Source organism: Elaeis guineensis, chromosome 14 (assembly GCF_000442705.2).
Source record: "Elaeis guineensis isolate ETL-2024a chromosome 14, EG11, whole genome shotgun sequence".
NCBI classification, from domain to species: Eukaryota; Viridiplantae; Streptophyta; class Magnoliopsida; order Arecales; family Arecaceae; genus Elaeis; species Elaeis guineensis.
Genome location: NC_026006.2, coordinates 57,575,662 through 57,591,987, shown reverse-complemented (window position 1 = coordinate 57,591,987; position 16,326 = coordinate 57,575,662). Strand labels below are relative to the sequence as shown.

Here is a 16,326-nt window from a genome sequence, read left to right as displayed (position 1 = left end):
TCTTGGCTCCCCGTCGTCCACTCTCCTGACCATCGCTGGTGGGTCCGTTGATAGATATTGATCCTATTAGGAAGCTCGCCACTCTCTGTATCTCTCTGTAATTTGAGAATAATTAATTAAAAATTTTTTAAATAGAGAGTTAAAATATGCTAATTAGAAATTACTTATCATCTGCTCCATATGACGAGTGAATGACCTCGAACTCCCACAATGCGACACGATCTGTCTCACTCAATTTGCGGTATTCTGGATACATCGTCTCTATACAGTTAGCAGTCAAATTAGTAGGTAACAAACTAAATTTAAGAATAAATGATTCAATCATTAAACTCTAAAAAAAAAAATTTGGATGTGTAACCTGATATGTCGGATGCTCATAATGCCGACATACGAGAGCCCAATCATCCATAGTGATGCTGTCATACAGCCACTGCCATGCTGCCTCCACCCCATGATCCTGCATCATATGGTACCAATGCTGATAAATGCGATGGCGATACTTCTTGAAATGCAAATATAAATGAATGTCCACAGCTCGCTGCACATGATCCTCCTCAAAATCAACAATATCAAATATATCCTACCAATAAAAATATTAAAAATATCATGCTAATTAAATATTCATAGTATAATTTATTTTACTATAATGAGTGTAGAAAATTCTCTCTGAGCCCGTACAATGTGACACCAATCGAAAAGCATCTCGGGGGCATAACTATGGCATATGATGCCCAACTCAGTCTGCATGGCTCGCACCATCTCCAAATAGGTCTGGTGTAATCGGGTGATATCTCAATATAGAGATGCTATCCCGGATGCTCGCATCTCCAATGCTTTAGAGCGAGGTTCTTCGATGGACCTCTCCTCACCACACCACTGTGGAGACTGACCTGAAACAAAATAAATAAATCATTAGTATGATAGCTATCAAATAAAAAAATAAATTTTATTATATAAAAAATATAATAATACCATTCGGATCCGCCTCATTCAGACCTGCTCACTGGGACTACCAGTGCAGGACCCTCTGACGACTCTGCTGGTGCGGCAGTGAAATGGGTGAAGGCGCCTCAGTCTTAGAGTGGACTGCGAATCGAACGATATCGTCTATCTCCTCGTCCATATCTATAATTTTGATATAAAAAATAAATATTAAAAAAATAAAAAAATAAATTACATTAATGAATAGAATAATCGCATACCATTATGCAAGAGAAATCAACAAAGAATATAATCTACTCATAATATTCGTATCTTCCTCGATGTGTAGGTCCTCCTCCGAATCATAATAATCAACTAATGTATGTCTTCTATCTCATCGTCATTTATGAACGGATCGTCGCCCTCTGACTCATCAAGATTAAATACAAAATCTGTTTCAACTTCGTTGGACGGCAGATCAGCCCTATTCAAAGCAGTTATTACAAGTTCTTCATCAACAAGAAGCTTGACTAATGTTTGTTCTTCCTCTTGAAAAGCTTTCTCTTCATGTAAATCTAAATTTTCATCCATCTCTAGTCGGGTTGGTGTGTCATATATGCTTCTAGGTGTTATTCTTTGTACGACATATCAATTACCTCGATACTTTAGATCTTTCAAATATATTACTTGTTTCGCTTGAGTTGCTAATATATACGGCTCATTCTGGTACCATGTTCGTGCAAAATTTATACTGATAAAGTTGGATCGATATGAATACCGATCTTTTTATTCTTAATATCCCATCATTCACATTGAAATAAGAATATTGAATTACTGGATCCACACTTCAGTTCTATGATATCTATAGTACACTATAATATTCAATCTCTTTTTCTCCTTCATATCCTATCGTAGCAATCCCACTATTCTGAATTCGTCGTTGCATCTCAAGCTTCTTGTGTAAAATCTCATTCCTCTAATGATATAGGATGCGTAGTGGTTAATCCTTCAATTAGGATCAGATACTAAATCGTACAACTCATCGATTGCACCCTCTTCTTTATTGAAATACTTATATTTCATCTATACCATAACATAAAAAATTATGTTGGTTCAATAATTATTTTTATAATTATTAAAAATAATATATTACTATGTAACTTATAAGGTCTCCAAATCATTTTATAAATTTTTTTCTATGTCGATCATCAACATTCATATTATTCTCTCTAGATAGTATACTCTTTTGCTCACTGCTACAAGTTATGATTTTTAATTTTACATCAACATAAAAAAATTACTTAGAACATTAAACAATATACTAAGATGGTATTTACTCAATAAATCTTCAATTTCTTCATAATTATTTAGAACATAGAAGTGTGCTTGGATAGCTCATTCACGTCCATAAATTAATATCTCTTCCACCAATGGTCGAACCGTTTGTTTAAATATAGACAGTATAGTTCATTGTCACCCAATTCACGATCTACATTACGATCTGTATGATTGAATCTTATTTCGATATCGTTAAAATACATCAGCAGAACATAAACACTCCGTAGCTATGTATGCTTTCGCTATAGACCTTTCAGCCATACTTTATTGCGCACATATTTTTTTTAAAATACACAAGAATCTATAAATAAAAATAAACTAAAATTTTAAAAATATATTTATATCTTATAACTGATATGATAAAGTGTATACAATTTTTTTACCTTTCAATAGGATACATCTATCGATAATTATCGGTCTGACCAAAAGAGCTTTCTTTGGAAGATGAATAGTCAGATGCACCATAACATCAAAAAATGATGGTGATTTTTTTTTTAACTTACAAAGAATGAGCATGATGTCCTTCTCAAATTTTTAAGTAAGTTAATCTTCAATTTTCGATAATACAGTTCTCAGAAGAATATTCTCAACTCAATCAATGTAGTTTAAACATACCATCCAAATAGTCACACATGACCACAGCAAGCAAGCATTGCATCATCACATGAAAGTGATGACTTTTTATGCCAGAGATATTACTGTCGTTATTGTCAACACACCATGATACGTTTGAAACGTAACCATAAAAAACTTTACGATTTTGAATTATCTATAGAAACTCTTCTTTTTCTCACCAAATAATGAATAACATGCAGGTGGCATAAAAAATCTATCATATCGATGAACTAAATACAACTTCGATCAAATTTTTATTTCCTACAAATCAAGACGAGCTTTTGTACTATCTTTTATTTTTTCTGAATATTCAATACTATACTGATGATATTATCATAAATATTCTTCTCAATATGTATTACATCTAATTATGATGAAGTAGTAGCTGCTTCCAATATAGTAGTTCGAAAAAAATACTTCACTTCATCCAATTCAGCTCAGCTTCAGTACGCTTTCACTTGCGAGTATCCGATATTTTTCCAAATTAGATGTTTCCAATAACTTCAAGTTGTTCTAAAACTTCTGCCACACTTAACTCCTTATGTGGCGGACATCGGTTGCACTTACCATCAAAATATTGGTTGTAACGGATCCTCCAAAAGTGATTACCAAATAGAAACCATCGATGACCTATGAAGCATATTTTTCATCCATACTTTAAATGTAAGGAGGATGCATCCTTGTTGCATATTGGACATGTCAGATATCCTTTGGTACTCCATCCAGATAAATTTTATGTGTAGAAAAATTATTTATGATCCATAAAATTGAAGCATGCAACTTAAAATTCTTTCGACTCATAGAATCATATGCCTGTACTTTATTTTCTCATAGCTTCTTTAGATCATCAATTAACGTTGTAGATATACATCAATTTTATTAATTGGTGCTTTCGAATCTGGAATCAACAGTGACATAAAAATAAATGGTTCTTTCATACACTTTCAAGGTGATATATTATATACAACTAGCAGCACAGGTCATATACTGTAGGAAGTACTCAAATTGCTAAAGAGATTAAATCCATCCATCGCTAGACCAAGCCAGATATTGCGCGGGTCACTCACAAAGTGCAGATGCTTTGTATCGAAGTCTTTCCACACTATGGAGTCGGTCGGGTAGCTAAGTATGTTCTCCTCCAGAATCTGCTACTCATGATGCCATCTCATTTTTTCAGCTGTTTTGTGGACATATACAACCTTTGAAGTCTTAGAATTAATGAAAAATATCTCAAAACTTTTTGAGGTATCTTTTTTCCTTTTCTATTATCGATTTTGTACCTAGGCTCACCATATTTTGAACATTCAATTATCTATTCGTTATCTTAATAAAATAATATATAGTCATTTTTGTAGGCATGTATAGGAATATAGCAAGTCTCAATTTTCGCATGTATATTTTTGCTTCAGAATATGATTTCGGAAGCTCTCTCTATCGGAAAGAGCTGCTTTAATCAATATCAAATTTTGATCAAATGACTTCTAACTCTATCGGTTCATGGTTTTAATATGAGGTAATTTTATTAAAAATTCTAACTTGAAGAACTTTGCACAATTTGGATAGAGCGGCTCTCGTGTATTCTTTACAAGCTTTGCAAACTGTTCAGAAGTCCTTCTACGTCAAGCCGAATATTATGTTCATGATCAGAATTACCTTCAGATGCATTAGTACTCATGCATACATTTGAACAAAAACTATGATGTAAATCATCCAATAGTCCTCCTATACCATCACGTTCGACAGATTCAGTAGCATCACTATCATCTTCAGTATCGTCATTGTCGCACACAACTTCATTCGAATCACTCTCTCCATGCCATATCCAGCGAGTATACTTCTTGTCCATACTATAACATAGCAGATACTCCTCAACAAGTATTATGTGATAATATACCATATTGACATATCTCTTGTATGGACACTTTATTTGATTAGCACTGTCAGCCTTATATCATGCAAACTCAATAAATCTCGAACACCTTTTTGCTATTCAGACAAAAAAATATCTCTGACATTCATCCAACTTTTGTTGATATCTATCTAACAACAAACACGAAAATCATTAACAACAAAAAAATTTTAGTGGTATTCATCTAAATCGATCTCGATCTGAATTTCGGATCGAATTTCGATCCAAATTTCGAACTAAATCCTGATTTGGATCCAGACACTGATCATTTTATATAAAACAGCATGCATTAAAGAACACAGACTGAACAATAATACAAAAATCTCCTTCTATCAATTTAATGAAGCAAAAATATATGATTCTATCCGTTTCAAATCATTACTAACAAGTGTGGCCCTTTTAGAAAAGTAATAATCTTATTATTGTTATAGTTGATATTTTATTTTATTATTGTGAAAATTTCGACAGCATCTCTTCATGGTTCTCTAAGTATATGACATGAATATGATGCCTACGCATCCTATCCACCATATATCTGAAGAACAATGGACAGATAACTGCTGACAATCACATAATGAAATAAAATATCAACTATTAACAATAATAAGATTATTGTTTTTTTAAAAAGCTTGAATACGAGACATCCAAGAGTCGATCTTGATCAAGATCGACTCTTGAACGAAAATCTACTGCTCAATGTAATTTAACTACCATCTCTGAACATACATTCAGAGATGGATTTCTAATTTATCAAAAAAGAATAACTCTGCATTGAAATTTTTTCATCAAAAATTTTAATAGAATTTTTTGTAAAGTAAGAATATTTTTTATATTTAATTATAATAAGAAAAAAATATAAACAGCATATAAAATAATTAAATTGTAATAAGCAAAAGTAACGTGTATTGTGCTAGTGGAATAATAAAAAAATTAATAGTAACACTAAAAAATTTATGTAATAAATATGAATATCCTCCACTTCCTCTCCCTCATCTTGTAAATTCACCAAAAGCAGCACTATAGAGGCAGTCCTGCAGATAGTACTGGAAGTGGGTTGGGCCACCAGGAGGTCCATCGGGCTGGCTCGAGGTCCATCGGATCGGGCTTCGGACTCGGCTCCAAACCATTCAGGCCAAGCTCTAGCCAAAAAAATGGGGCCTGTTTGGCCATCGGTTGGGCTCGAGCAGACATTTGACCCGGTCCAGAGCCAACCCGATTGGATTTGGATCGATTAACCCTCCTCTCCCCCCGCGACCCGATCCAATCCATGTTTTAACTTTTATATATATAATAAATAATTTTTTATTTTATTCTAAAATATGTTTATCTAAAAATATTTTTTTCCTAAATATTTTTTTCTTAAATATTTTTTTTAATAATTTTTTTTTCTAAATATATTTTATCCTAAATATTTTTTTTCTAAAAATTACTTTTTTCTTAAACATCATCCTCCACGGCCTGACCCGCCCCTTGCGGCTTGCCCCAACCCCACGTCATCGTTGCCGTCGCCGTCGCCATCACCCACCCCTGCCGCCTACACTCAGCCCTCGGGACCTCTGCTCTCGCAGTGCCGCCACTGCCACCCACCCCGCATCGTCCGGACTTGGCCCCCACAACCTCTGCTCTTGTGGCACTACCGCCGTCACCCACCCCCCACCGCCCGGACTTGGCCCCCGCGACCCCTGCCCCGCGGTGCACCATCGTCACCCACCCCCCACCGCCCTGACCCATCCCACGCAACCCACACTCCCACGGTGCCGCCGCCCTCACCAACCCCTACCGCCCTCACCAAACCCCCGTGACCCCCACTCCCGTGACACCGCCGCCCTCACCCACCCCTCATGACCCACCCCCTGCGACGCCGCCACCCTCTCTAACCCCCTGCGACCCGCGCTGTCGCGGTGTCATCGCCCTCACCCACCCGCACCCTTCTGTCGTGCCCCCCCCCCATGCTCCTCCCTTCGTTTCTTTCCTCTGGTAGTCAAAATTCCTTAAATATTAAAGAGAGGGAGAGGGAAGCATTCTTACCTCCGGCGGACGGCAATGGCGGAGAATCCGATGGAAGCAACGGTGGAAGTCGAAGACGGTGGAAGCCACGGTAGAAGCCCACGATGGTGGATCCCCGCGATGGTGGAAGCCTGCACTGGACGGCGATGGAGATGCGGTCGTCGGTGGGAAGAGAGGGGGGTAGAGCTCGGAGAGGGAGAGGGAGAGGGTTTCGCGGGAAGGGTTACGAGGCTCTGCAAGAAGAGAAGCAACGTCGACTTGACCTGTAATAAATGAACAACTATTAACGATGAAAATTTTCATCGCTAATATGCTTATTCGCAATGAAAATTAATTTTCATCATCAATAAGGCCCGCTAAAAATTCTCCATTAAAAAATTTTTCTTCTAAAAAAATTTCGTACAAAAAATTTATGAAATAAATTATTGATGATGAAAATAAAAATATGCATCGTTAATAAGGGTATTAGCGACGAAAATATGATTTTCGTCGCTAATAAATACCATCCAAAATTTTTTTCTTTAATAATTTTTTTTCAAAAAAATAAAAAAATATTTTTAAAATGGTTTTGCTGACAAAATTTTTTTTGCCACTAATAATTTTTTTCTATTAATAATTTTTTTCATAAAAATTGATTAAAATAATATTTTTAAAACATGGTTATCGATAAAAAATAAATTTACATTGCAAATATTTTTTTAAAAAAAATTTAGAAAAAAATTTAAAGACTATTTGCAATAAAATTTGGTTTACATCGCTAATAATTTAATTTTTTTTTTCAAAATTTTCAGTCTAAAAATATTTTCAATAATAATTTCATAAAAAAATTAATTTTGAATTTTTTCCATTAAGAAAATTTTTCATCCAAAAAATTTAACAAAAAAATGATATTAAAAAAATATTTATGATGAAAAATAAAATTATTTTTTTAATCTAAAAAATATTTGGTCTAAAAAATTTTTTCAAAATAATGTCATCGAAAAGATTAATTTTCTATTAATCAAAAAAAATTATATAAATAGTTAATTTATGATTTTTTCTTCAAAAAATATTTTTTTCTTCAAAAAAAATTATGTAAAAAATATAATTATGATAAAAAATTTAATTTACGTCGCTAATAATTATTATAAGATCAGCTCTTTGGCTTCCGCAATAGAATAGACACTATGAGAGTTTGATAGCTTTGAGATCTTCGATCTCCAAGAAGCTCGTCTTCTTCTTGGAGTCCTCGTTCTGAAAGTCGGAGTACGAAAATATCACGATAATTTGAGATTACGAGAGAAATCTATCAAGATTGAGATTTGAAAGATAGGATAGAGATAGAAAGTTAGAGTCCAGAAGCTCGTATATTGTATGTGAGGATCGAGCTTGAGAAATTTAAGAAAAATTGTGTGAGCATTAAAGAGCAATTAATCAGAATCAAAACAGACCTGCGGATAGTGCAAGTATGTTATAAAGTACAAGTTCATATTTATACTTTGCATTACTAGAAAGATGAGTGCTCGTATTATTTATCTTATCATGATTGAAACTCCTACAGAGATACATTTGAGCGTCGATCGATGCAGAAATATGTTACCTTTCAAGATTGTAGAAGCCATGCTAGAATGCGCTGCTTAACTATATGGTTTCTGCATGAAAAGAGACTCCTTTTATGCAGCTTAAGATAGATACTCCATCAAAAAGATTCATTGATATCACTAGTAACAGTGACAGTGATGAACAGATGAATTTTACGTCGTAAATAAATGTATAGTTCATTTCATTCAAAAAGATCTATTCATTCTACTTTACGAATATCGCCTACTTTCATATAATTTTTTCATACAAAAGTTCGATCTGGATCATAACTCATATTTACTTCTTTCCTATATAAAAGGATAAAAAATATATATAGCAGCTACAAAAAATAGATGCAGTTGCCTTACACAAAATCAAAAATTTAAATTTTATAATTTTTTTAATTTTTAATTTTTTAATATTGATGATGAAAATATTTTTATCATAAATAATTAAGTATTTATGATGTAAATTTTTTTTATCGTAAATACTTAATTATTTATGATGAAAAATTTTCATCGCAAATAATAAGTAATTAACTTTTTATTTTTTTAAATTTTGATGATGAAAATATTTTCATCGTAAATAATCAATAATTTTTAATTTTTTTTATTTTTTTCAAATATTGATGATGATAATATTTGCGTTGCAAATAAACTTATTGGTGATGAAAAAAATTTTCATCATAAAGACTTAATTATTTATGATGAAAATATTTTCATCTCTAATATTTAAAAATTTAAAATTAAAATAAATGACACATTATTTACGATGAAAATATTTATCACAAATAATAAATATTTATGATGAAAATTTTTTTCGTCATTGATACGCGACTATTTACGATGAAAAATTATTTTCATCGTAAATAGTAAATTATTTGTGATGAATATTTTTATCACCATAAATAATATTATTGATGATGAAAATATTTTCAACACAAATAATTTCATTGCAAAAAGGCTATTTTCTTGTAGTGAGATCTTAATGTCAAAATTTCTGATGCACTTCAAATTGGTGCAATTCTGTCCAAACTACCTCCTTCATGGAGTAATTAAAAAAAGAATGTTCTACAGTCCTTTTGATACTATAACCTTAGAACGGTTTAAAACTCATCTCCAAATTGGGTGTGAGACTCATGCACGTGATGCACAGTTTATGCACTCCAATTCTGAGGTTAATAATATCATGCATTATCCTCATAATAAGGCAAAGTATCAGCCTTCTGGTTCTGATCTAAAAGTTTGAAAAGAACCTTTAAGAAAAAGAATAACAAGCCTGTAACCTGTTTCCATTGTGGAAAGAAAGGCCATGTCATTCATGAGTGCAGGTTCAAGAAGGCTGCAAGGAACTCTGGTACAGAGAATTTTGAAAATACAAATCTAGTTGAAGAAGCTGTCTCCGAATTGGTTGATATGGTTTCTGATATACAGATTGGCATGATAATAGAAGCAAACATGGCCGATGTTTCCAAGTCTGAAGAATGATGGCTTGATTCTGGTGCCACTGTTCGTGTGTGCAATGACAGAAACCTCTTCAAAATATATACTGAATGCAGGCACCATGAAGGAGTTCTAATGGGCAATAATGTTGTCGCCAAAGTTGAAAGAAAAGGAACTGTTGATTTGTAATTCACTTCTGGACAGAAGTTAACTTTAATGAATGTGTATCATGTTTCTGAAATTAGGAAGAATTTAGTTTCTACAAGTTTACTTTGTAAGAAGGATTTTAAGATTCTTATCGAGTCTAACAGTGTAGTTGTATCTAAGGGTGGTCTGTTTGTTGGAAAGGGATACTGTTGTGATTGATTGTTTAAGCTTAGCATTAATAACGTGAATATGCTTTCTTCTTATATTGCTAAATCTAATTCTTTATTATGGCATGTTAGATTAGGATATTTAAATTTTGGTTCTATGAAATTTATGTCCAAAAATGGATATATAATATACAAACCAAAGTTATTAAACCCGGCCCGGACCTTAACCCGGATAAGGCACCGGGTTAATGGGTCAGTGGTCCAACCGTCGGGTCAACGGTTGAACCGGCGGGTCAATGCACAAATCATAAAATCTAAAATTTAATAACCTGTTTATATCCAGAAATACAATAATAGTCCTGATAATATATATTCCAATGTTACAAGTATCAAAATACAAATGAAACAAAACTGTAATCCTATAAATACAAATAATTAGACTAAAATATTGATGAATATAAAGATTTAATGGCATAAAGTTATAAATGCATAATAACTAGTAGTTTAAACTTTAAAACATAACCATCCACATCTGCTAGCAAAATGAAAAGTTTTAACAAACAAGTACATAATAATGTACGACATTTCACTTCAATATCTTTTAAAAAAAAAAATTAAAAGTGATAAACAAGTACACAACATAAAAATTCAAACTAATGGACTGAAATTTATGTCAATATTTGCAAAAACATCTTCTTGAGTTGCAATGTTCTCATCTCCTCCATCTTCTCTCCTATTCGCATCATTTCCATCATTTTCATCATCATCACCATCCAAATCTTCCAAGTTCAATATATCTACAAAACCATAATTTTAACAAAAAGTTAAAAAGAAAAATCATATGTAATAAAATTATAATAATATTTTATTCATAAACTATATAATAAAATAATTCGCTCACCATTATTATTATTTTCTTGAATAGAACATGATGCCAATTCACGGTGAAAAGTTTTTAATTCCTCACTAGTTAACTCCGATGGCTCATCGACTAATATCCACGCATCATTATCACCAAACAATTCAAAGTCAATAGGATCATAGTTGCGACCCTTGAAATAAAACCTGTATTTAATATTTATTAGTTTGAAAATTAAATAACAAAAAATAAATACAAGTAATTGGATATCATTCACAATAAAATTACCTTTGTTGTAGTCTCAAATTATAGTGCACAAATACTAGATCATTAAGCCTTTGATGCTCTAACCTATTTCTCTTTTTAGAATGAATATGTTCGAAGATGCTCCAATTTCTCTCGCACCCGGATGCACTACAAGTTTGGCTTAAAACACGAATAGCTAACTTTTGCAAATTAGGTGCACAACTTCCATAGGTGACCCACCATTCATCTAGATACAAAATATTGTATTTGTTAAAATAGAATGTAATTGAAAAAACTTTATATCAATAAAACTAATGAAAGCATAAGAACATAACTAAGGAACAAGCTTACCTGGAGCCAAGCGACTTCGATCATTTATAGCCGATGAGCGTCCAAAGTCATTTTCTGCATTTCTAAATAATCTCATCTCATTAGTTAAGTTCTCCTGCAAGGTTGGATTACCAAATGAATATCTCTCTATGACATCTAAGAGTCCAGAAACACTACGAGGATGTTTATCCATAAGTTCTGAGTCATATTGAAAACAGGGATTCAACCAAAATCCAGCTGCATGAAGATTTTGGTGTAATTGCAAATCCCACCGAGAATCAACTATTCTCAAATAAGGTTCAACTACAATCTTTCTCCTTCTAAATCTCTTGATCATTTCATCTCTAGCTTGATGCATAGCATGATACAAGTAACCCATTGAAGGTCTATCATCACTGTCAACAATCCTCAAAACTCGAATTAAAGGCTCTGTTAGTTTAACAATGGTAGCACATTCATTCCAAAAAAGAGAATTAAGCACGTCATCGGTGAGCTTTTTTCCTTTACTATCTTTAGCATAAGCTGAAGTTGTCCACTCTCTAGAAGTCACCATTGCTCTTAATGCATCTTTGTGGCCCAATATGCTTTGTAAAGCAATAAAATTGGTAGCAAAACGTGTAGGTGCCGGACGAATTATCTCCTTTCCATCAGTAAATTTTCTCATCAAATATAAAGGATAACAGTGATTATAAATATATTTTGTGATACCTGCAGCATGGGCTACGGTGTTCTTCACTGAAACTAACTTGCCAATGTCTTGCATGATGAGATTAAGACAATGAGCAGCACAAGGTGACCAAAAAAGTGTAGAAAAGTCTTGCTCCAACTTTTTACCTGCAGCAACATAGTTTGCAGCATTATCAGTCACTACATGAACCACATTTTCAAAACCAACGGACATGACAATTTCTTTGAACAACTTATACAACATATCAGCTGTCTTTGAGGTATCTGAAGCATCCACACTTTTCAAAAATACGGTCCCTCTAGGACAATAAACTAAAAAATTAATCAAAGTTCTCCTACACTGATCTGTCCATCCATCAGCCATGATTGTGCATCCTGTTTTCTTCCATGTGGCACGAAAGCTTTCAACATACTTTTTCACCTCATCAACATTCTTGGTTAACAAATAACCACGAACAGAATGAAAATTTGGAGCTTTGTAACCCGACCCCATACTAGCTATTGCATCTATCGTGCACTGATAATACTTAGAGTTGACAGCATTAAATGGCACACATGCATCTATCATCCATTTTGCCACTGCAAGATCACACCTTTCAACTGCTTCTTTGTTTTGCAACAAGCTTTTTATAGTTGGTTGAGCACCAGGAGTTGTTCTGGGCATGAAATAATTTCCAATTGTTCCTAGTTGTTTTCCTTTTCCACCTTCTATATTTTTACCTCTTGTAGGTAATACATTACCCGTAGACTTGTTTGATGAGGGAGGAATTTCTTGTATGTCATCATCTTCACCTAATTGCCTATAATATACTTGTTCCTCATGTTCCTTATGCCTTGCACTAAAGGGATTGTAATCTTCACCCATTTCCTTTGTTCTTTTCTTCTTCTCACTAATAGCTTGAATATTTTGTATCATTTGATGGCGAATATCCGCCGGCACCTTGTGACATGGTTCTACTTCTCCTTTTACTCCTGCAAGATGTTGTTTGAAGTGATTGATCCCACCACCAGCAAATGACTTTCCACAATACAAGCATGCCAACTTCATCCTTTTGGTATTACCACTAAGTTCAGGAGCTTCTCTACAATGATTCCATGCAGGATCACTTTTACCTCTAACCCCAGTTATTTGAGTGGATGAAGTATTACTTGAATCATCCATGGATGGCATACTTCCCTCAACAGAGGCCATTTTGATAATCTACAAAGAAAATTAAATTAAGCTATAATTTATAAGTAGAAGATAAAATAAATAAATAACAAGATGAAGTCATCAACATCTTCTTTTATTTCTATCCAAATTTTTTTTCCCATGATCCTATAGAGTCAAACTCATGGTGATCACAGATTACAGAAATTAAAAAATAATATTTAATATTTATCGGGTCAATCAGCATAGCATCATTAAAAAAATTTTTTTTTTTCATGTTCACGGAACGGAATGTGTTTACTGTACTGTGATGTTTACAGTAATACAGCTGCAGTAAAACTGTTTACAGTAATACTGTATTACCGCACTCCGCAGACAGTCACAGGCTCCTGCTCACAGGTCACAGCATTTAAAAAAAAAAAAAAATTCCCCGTGTCCGCTGCTGTATACGGAGGAGGAGGAGGAGGCGGCGGAAGGGGGAGGAAGGCGGACGACCGACGGCCATATGGAGGAGGAGGAGGAGGATGCGAAGGGGGGAGGGAGCCGAGTGGAGGAGGCAGAGGGGGGAGCGTACGGAGGAGGAGGAGGCGGAGGGGGAGGGAACGGAGCGGAGGAGGAGGCCGAGGGGGGAGGGGGTTGAGCGTATGGAGGAGGAGAAGGAGGCGGCGGAGGGGGAGGGAGCCGAGGGAGGAGGAGGCAGAGGGGGGAGGGAGTCGAGCATACGGAGGAGGAGGAGATGGCAGAGGGGGGAAGGAGCCGACGGAGGAGGAGGCAGAGGGGGAGGGGATCGAGCGGAGGAAGTGGAGGCGGACGGCGGAGGAGGAGGAGGCGGAGGGCGAAGGTGGCCGAGCGGAGAAGAAAGAGGCAAAGGAGGGCGAGCAGAGGAGGGCCGTCGCGGACTCGCGGTTGGAGCCTTGGAGGAAGCGGACGGAGCAGAGCTGTCGGACTCCGGAGATTTGAAAAAAAAAAAAGATTTAGACTTAGATTACTCACCGGCTGACCGGAGACGGAGAAGACTCGGTTCTCCTCTCCTCCGCTGCCGGCTGCCGCTGCTGATTTCGTCGCCGACGATGCCGAGGGAAGATGGCGGACTGGCTGAGGTTGGGGCCCTTGGGCCGCTGGGGTTTGAGCTCGGGAACAAAGAGACGAAGGGACGGGGACGACGGGAGGAAGCCAAGAAGTCGAACGATCTCGAATCAGAATTTTGATTTTTAATTTCACGGCTCAACCGGGTTCGACCGGGTCAGATGGTTCACGGTTCAACCGGCCGATTCATACGGTTTTAACCGAATTTTAAACATAAACGGTTTAATTAGATAACCGGCCCGGTCTTCTGATCGGGTCACCGGGTTTGCGGTCCGACCGGTCGGGCCGGGCCGGGTTTAATAACAGTGATACAAACATGAAAAAATAGATAAGTGTGAAATATGCATACAAGCATAAATGACAAAGAAACCCTTTCATAGTGTTAAGAGAAATACACAATTGCTCGATTTAGTGCATTCTGACCTGTGTGAGTTAGATGGACATTTAACCAGAAGAGATAAAAGATATTTCATAACATTCATAGATGATTGCTCGAGACTTACATATGTCTATCTAATTAAAATAAAGGATGAAGCCTTTCAAAAATTTAAAGAGTATAAATCTGCTGTGGAGAATCAACTGAATAAAAAATCAAGATTTTAAGAAGTGATAGAGGAGGAGAGTATTTTTTTACTGAATTTGACAATTATTGTGAAGAGCATGGATTAATACATCAATTGAAAAGAGTGCTCCTTACACACCATAGGCAAAATGGTTTAGCTGAAAAAAAAATAGGACTTTGGTTGACATGACAAATGCTATGCTTTTGAATGCTCGTTTATCAAATGATTTATGGGGTAAGCCATATTAACAGCATGTTATATACTTAATAGAGTTCTTTCTAAGAGTATTAAAACTTAACCTTATGAAATTTGGTATAGTAGTAAACCTAACTTGGATTATTTTAAAGTGTTGGGGTGCTTAGCCTTTTATAAGGTTCTTGATCCACAAAAAATAAAATTAGGTCCAAGAGGTAATAAAAGTATTTTTGTTGGTTATGCACAAAATTCTAAGGCATATAGACTTTTGGATTTACAATCAAATGTTATTGTAGAATCTATACATGTTGAATTTATTGAGAATAAATTTTTATATAATTCTTGTGATAATTCTTTATATGAGCTAAATGTAATTGTTCCTAATTGTGAACCAAGTGACTTGACTTCTAATGCTCCATTGAATAAGAGAAAAGACGTTGAGATTCAAACTTGAGTATAGAAGAAGTCAAAGAGCAAGAAAAGAAAAATACTTTGACTCTGACTTTATTTCCTCCCATGCAATAGTCTTCCTTATGGAAGAAAGTAGAACCAATGTGTATCAAAAGATACCCATATTGCTAAATATTGAAGATGATCAAAAACTTTCAAGGAGGCTATGTCTTCAAGAGATGCAGCCTTTTGGAAAGAAGCAATAAATGATGAGATGGATTCTATATTGTCCAATAATACTTGGATTTTGGTTGATCTACCTCCTGGATCAAAACCTATAGGTTGCAAATGGGTATTTAGAAGAAAATATAATACAGATCATTCTGTGCAAACCTTTAAGGTAACATTAGTTGCTAAAGATTTCACACAAAAGGAAGGGATTGATTATTTTGATACTTATGCTCCTATAGCAAGAATAATATCCATAAGAATGCCTTTTGCTTTGGCTTCGATTTGTAAGTTATATGTGCATCAAATAGATGTTAAAATGGCCTTCTTAAATAGAGATCTAAGTGAAGAAATATATATGGAGCAACCAGAAAGATTTGTTCTTCCTAAAAATGAGAAGAAAATTTGCAAATTAGTAAAGTTTTTTTATAGATTAAAACAAGCTCCAAAACAATGACATGAAAATTTTGATAGTACTATACTATC

At 34.8% G+C, this 16,326-nt stretch overlaps 2 protein-coding genes across 2 annotated transcripts; both read right to left on the bottom strand.

The window, feature by feature from the left end:
- Positions 1-10,754: 10,754 nt before the first annotated feature.
- LOC140853638 (uncharacterized) lies at positions 10,755-12,205 on the bottom strand. The gene is made up of 4 exons (XM_073248284.1): positions 11,563-12,205; positions 11,254-11,458; positions 11,008-11,171; positions 10,755-10,903 (listed from the first exon to the last, which is right to left on the bottom strand). Exons 1-4 carry the CDS (start codon positions 12,203-12,205, stop codon positions 10,755-10,757), a joined length of 1,161 nt encoding a protein of 386 aa, XP_073104385.1.
- A 77-nt stretch (positions 12,206-12,282) lies between these two features.
- LOC140853637 (uncharacterized) lies at positions 12,283-13,420 on the bottom strand. The gene is made up of 2 exons (XM_073248283.1): positions 12,339-13,420; positions 12,283-12,286 (listed from the first exon to the last, which is right to left on the bottom strand). The coding sequence occupies exons 1-2, from the start codon at positions 13,418-13,420 to the stop codon at positions 12,283-12,285; spliced, it is 1,086 nt and encodes a 361-aa protein (XP_073104384.1).
- Between the last annotated feature and the right edge of the window lie 2,906 nt (positions 13,421-16,326).

Bases quoted from the DNA above. Each gene is read 5' to 3' on its own strand.
- LOC140853638 (XM_073248284.1), bottom strand. From the start codon at position 12,205: ATGAGAAAATTTACTGATGGAAAGGAGATAATTCGTCCGGCACCTACA. The intron at 11,172-11,253 runs GTAATTTTATTG...TATTAAATACAG, and splicing joins AATTTGAGACTACAACAAAG to GTTTTATTTCAAGGGTCGCA. The intron at 10,904-11,007 runs GTGAGCGAATTA...ATGGTTTTGTAG, and splicing joins TCAAGAAAATAATAATAATG to ATATATTGAACTTGGAAGAT.
- LOC140853637 (XM_073248283.1), bottom strand. From the start codon at position 13,420: ATGGCCTCTGTTGAGGGAAGTATGCCATCCATGGATGATTCAAGTAAT.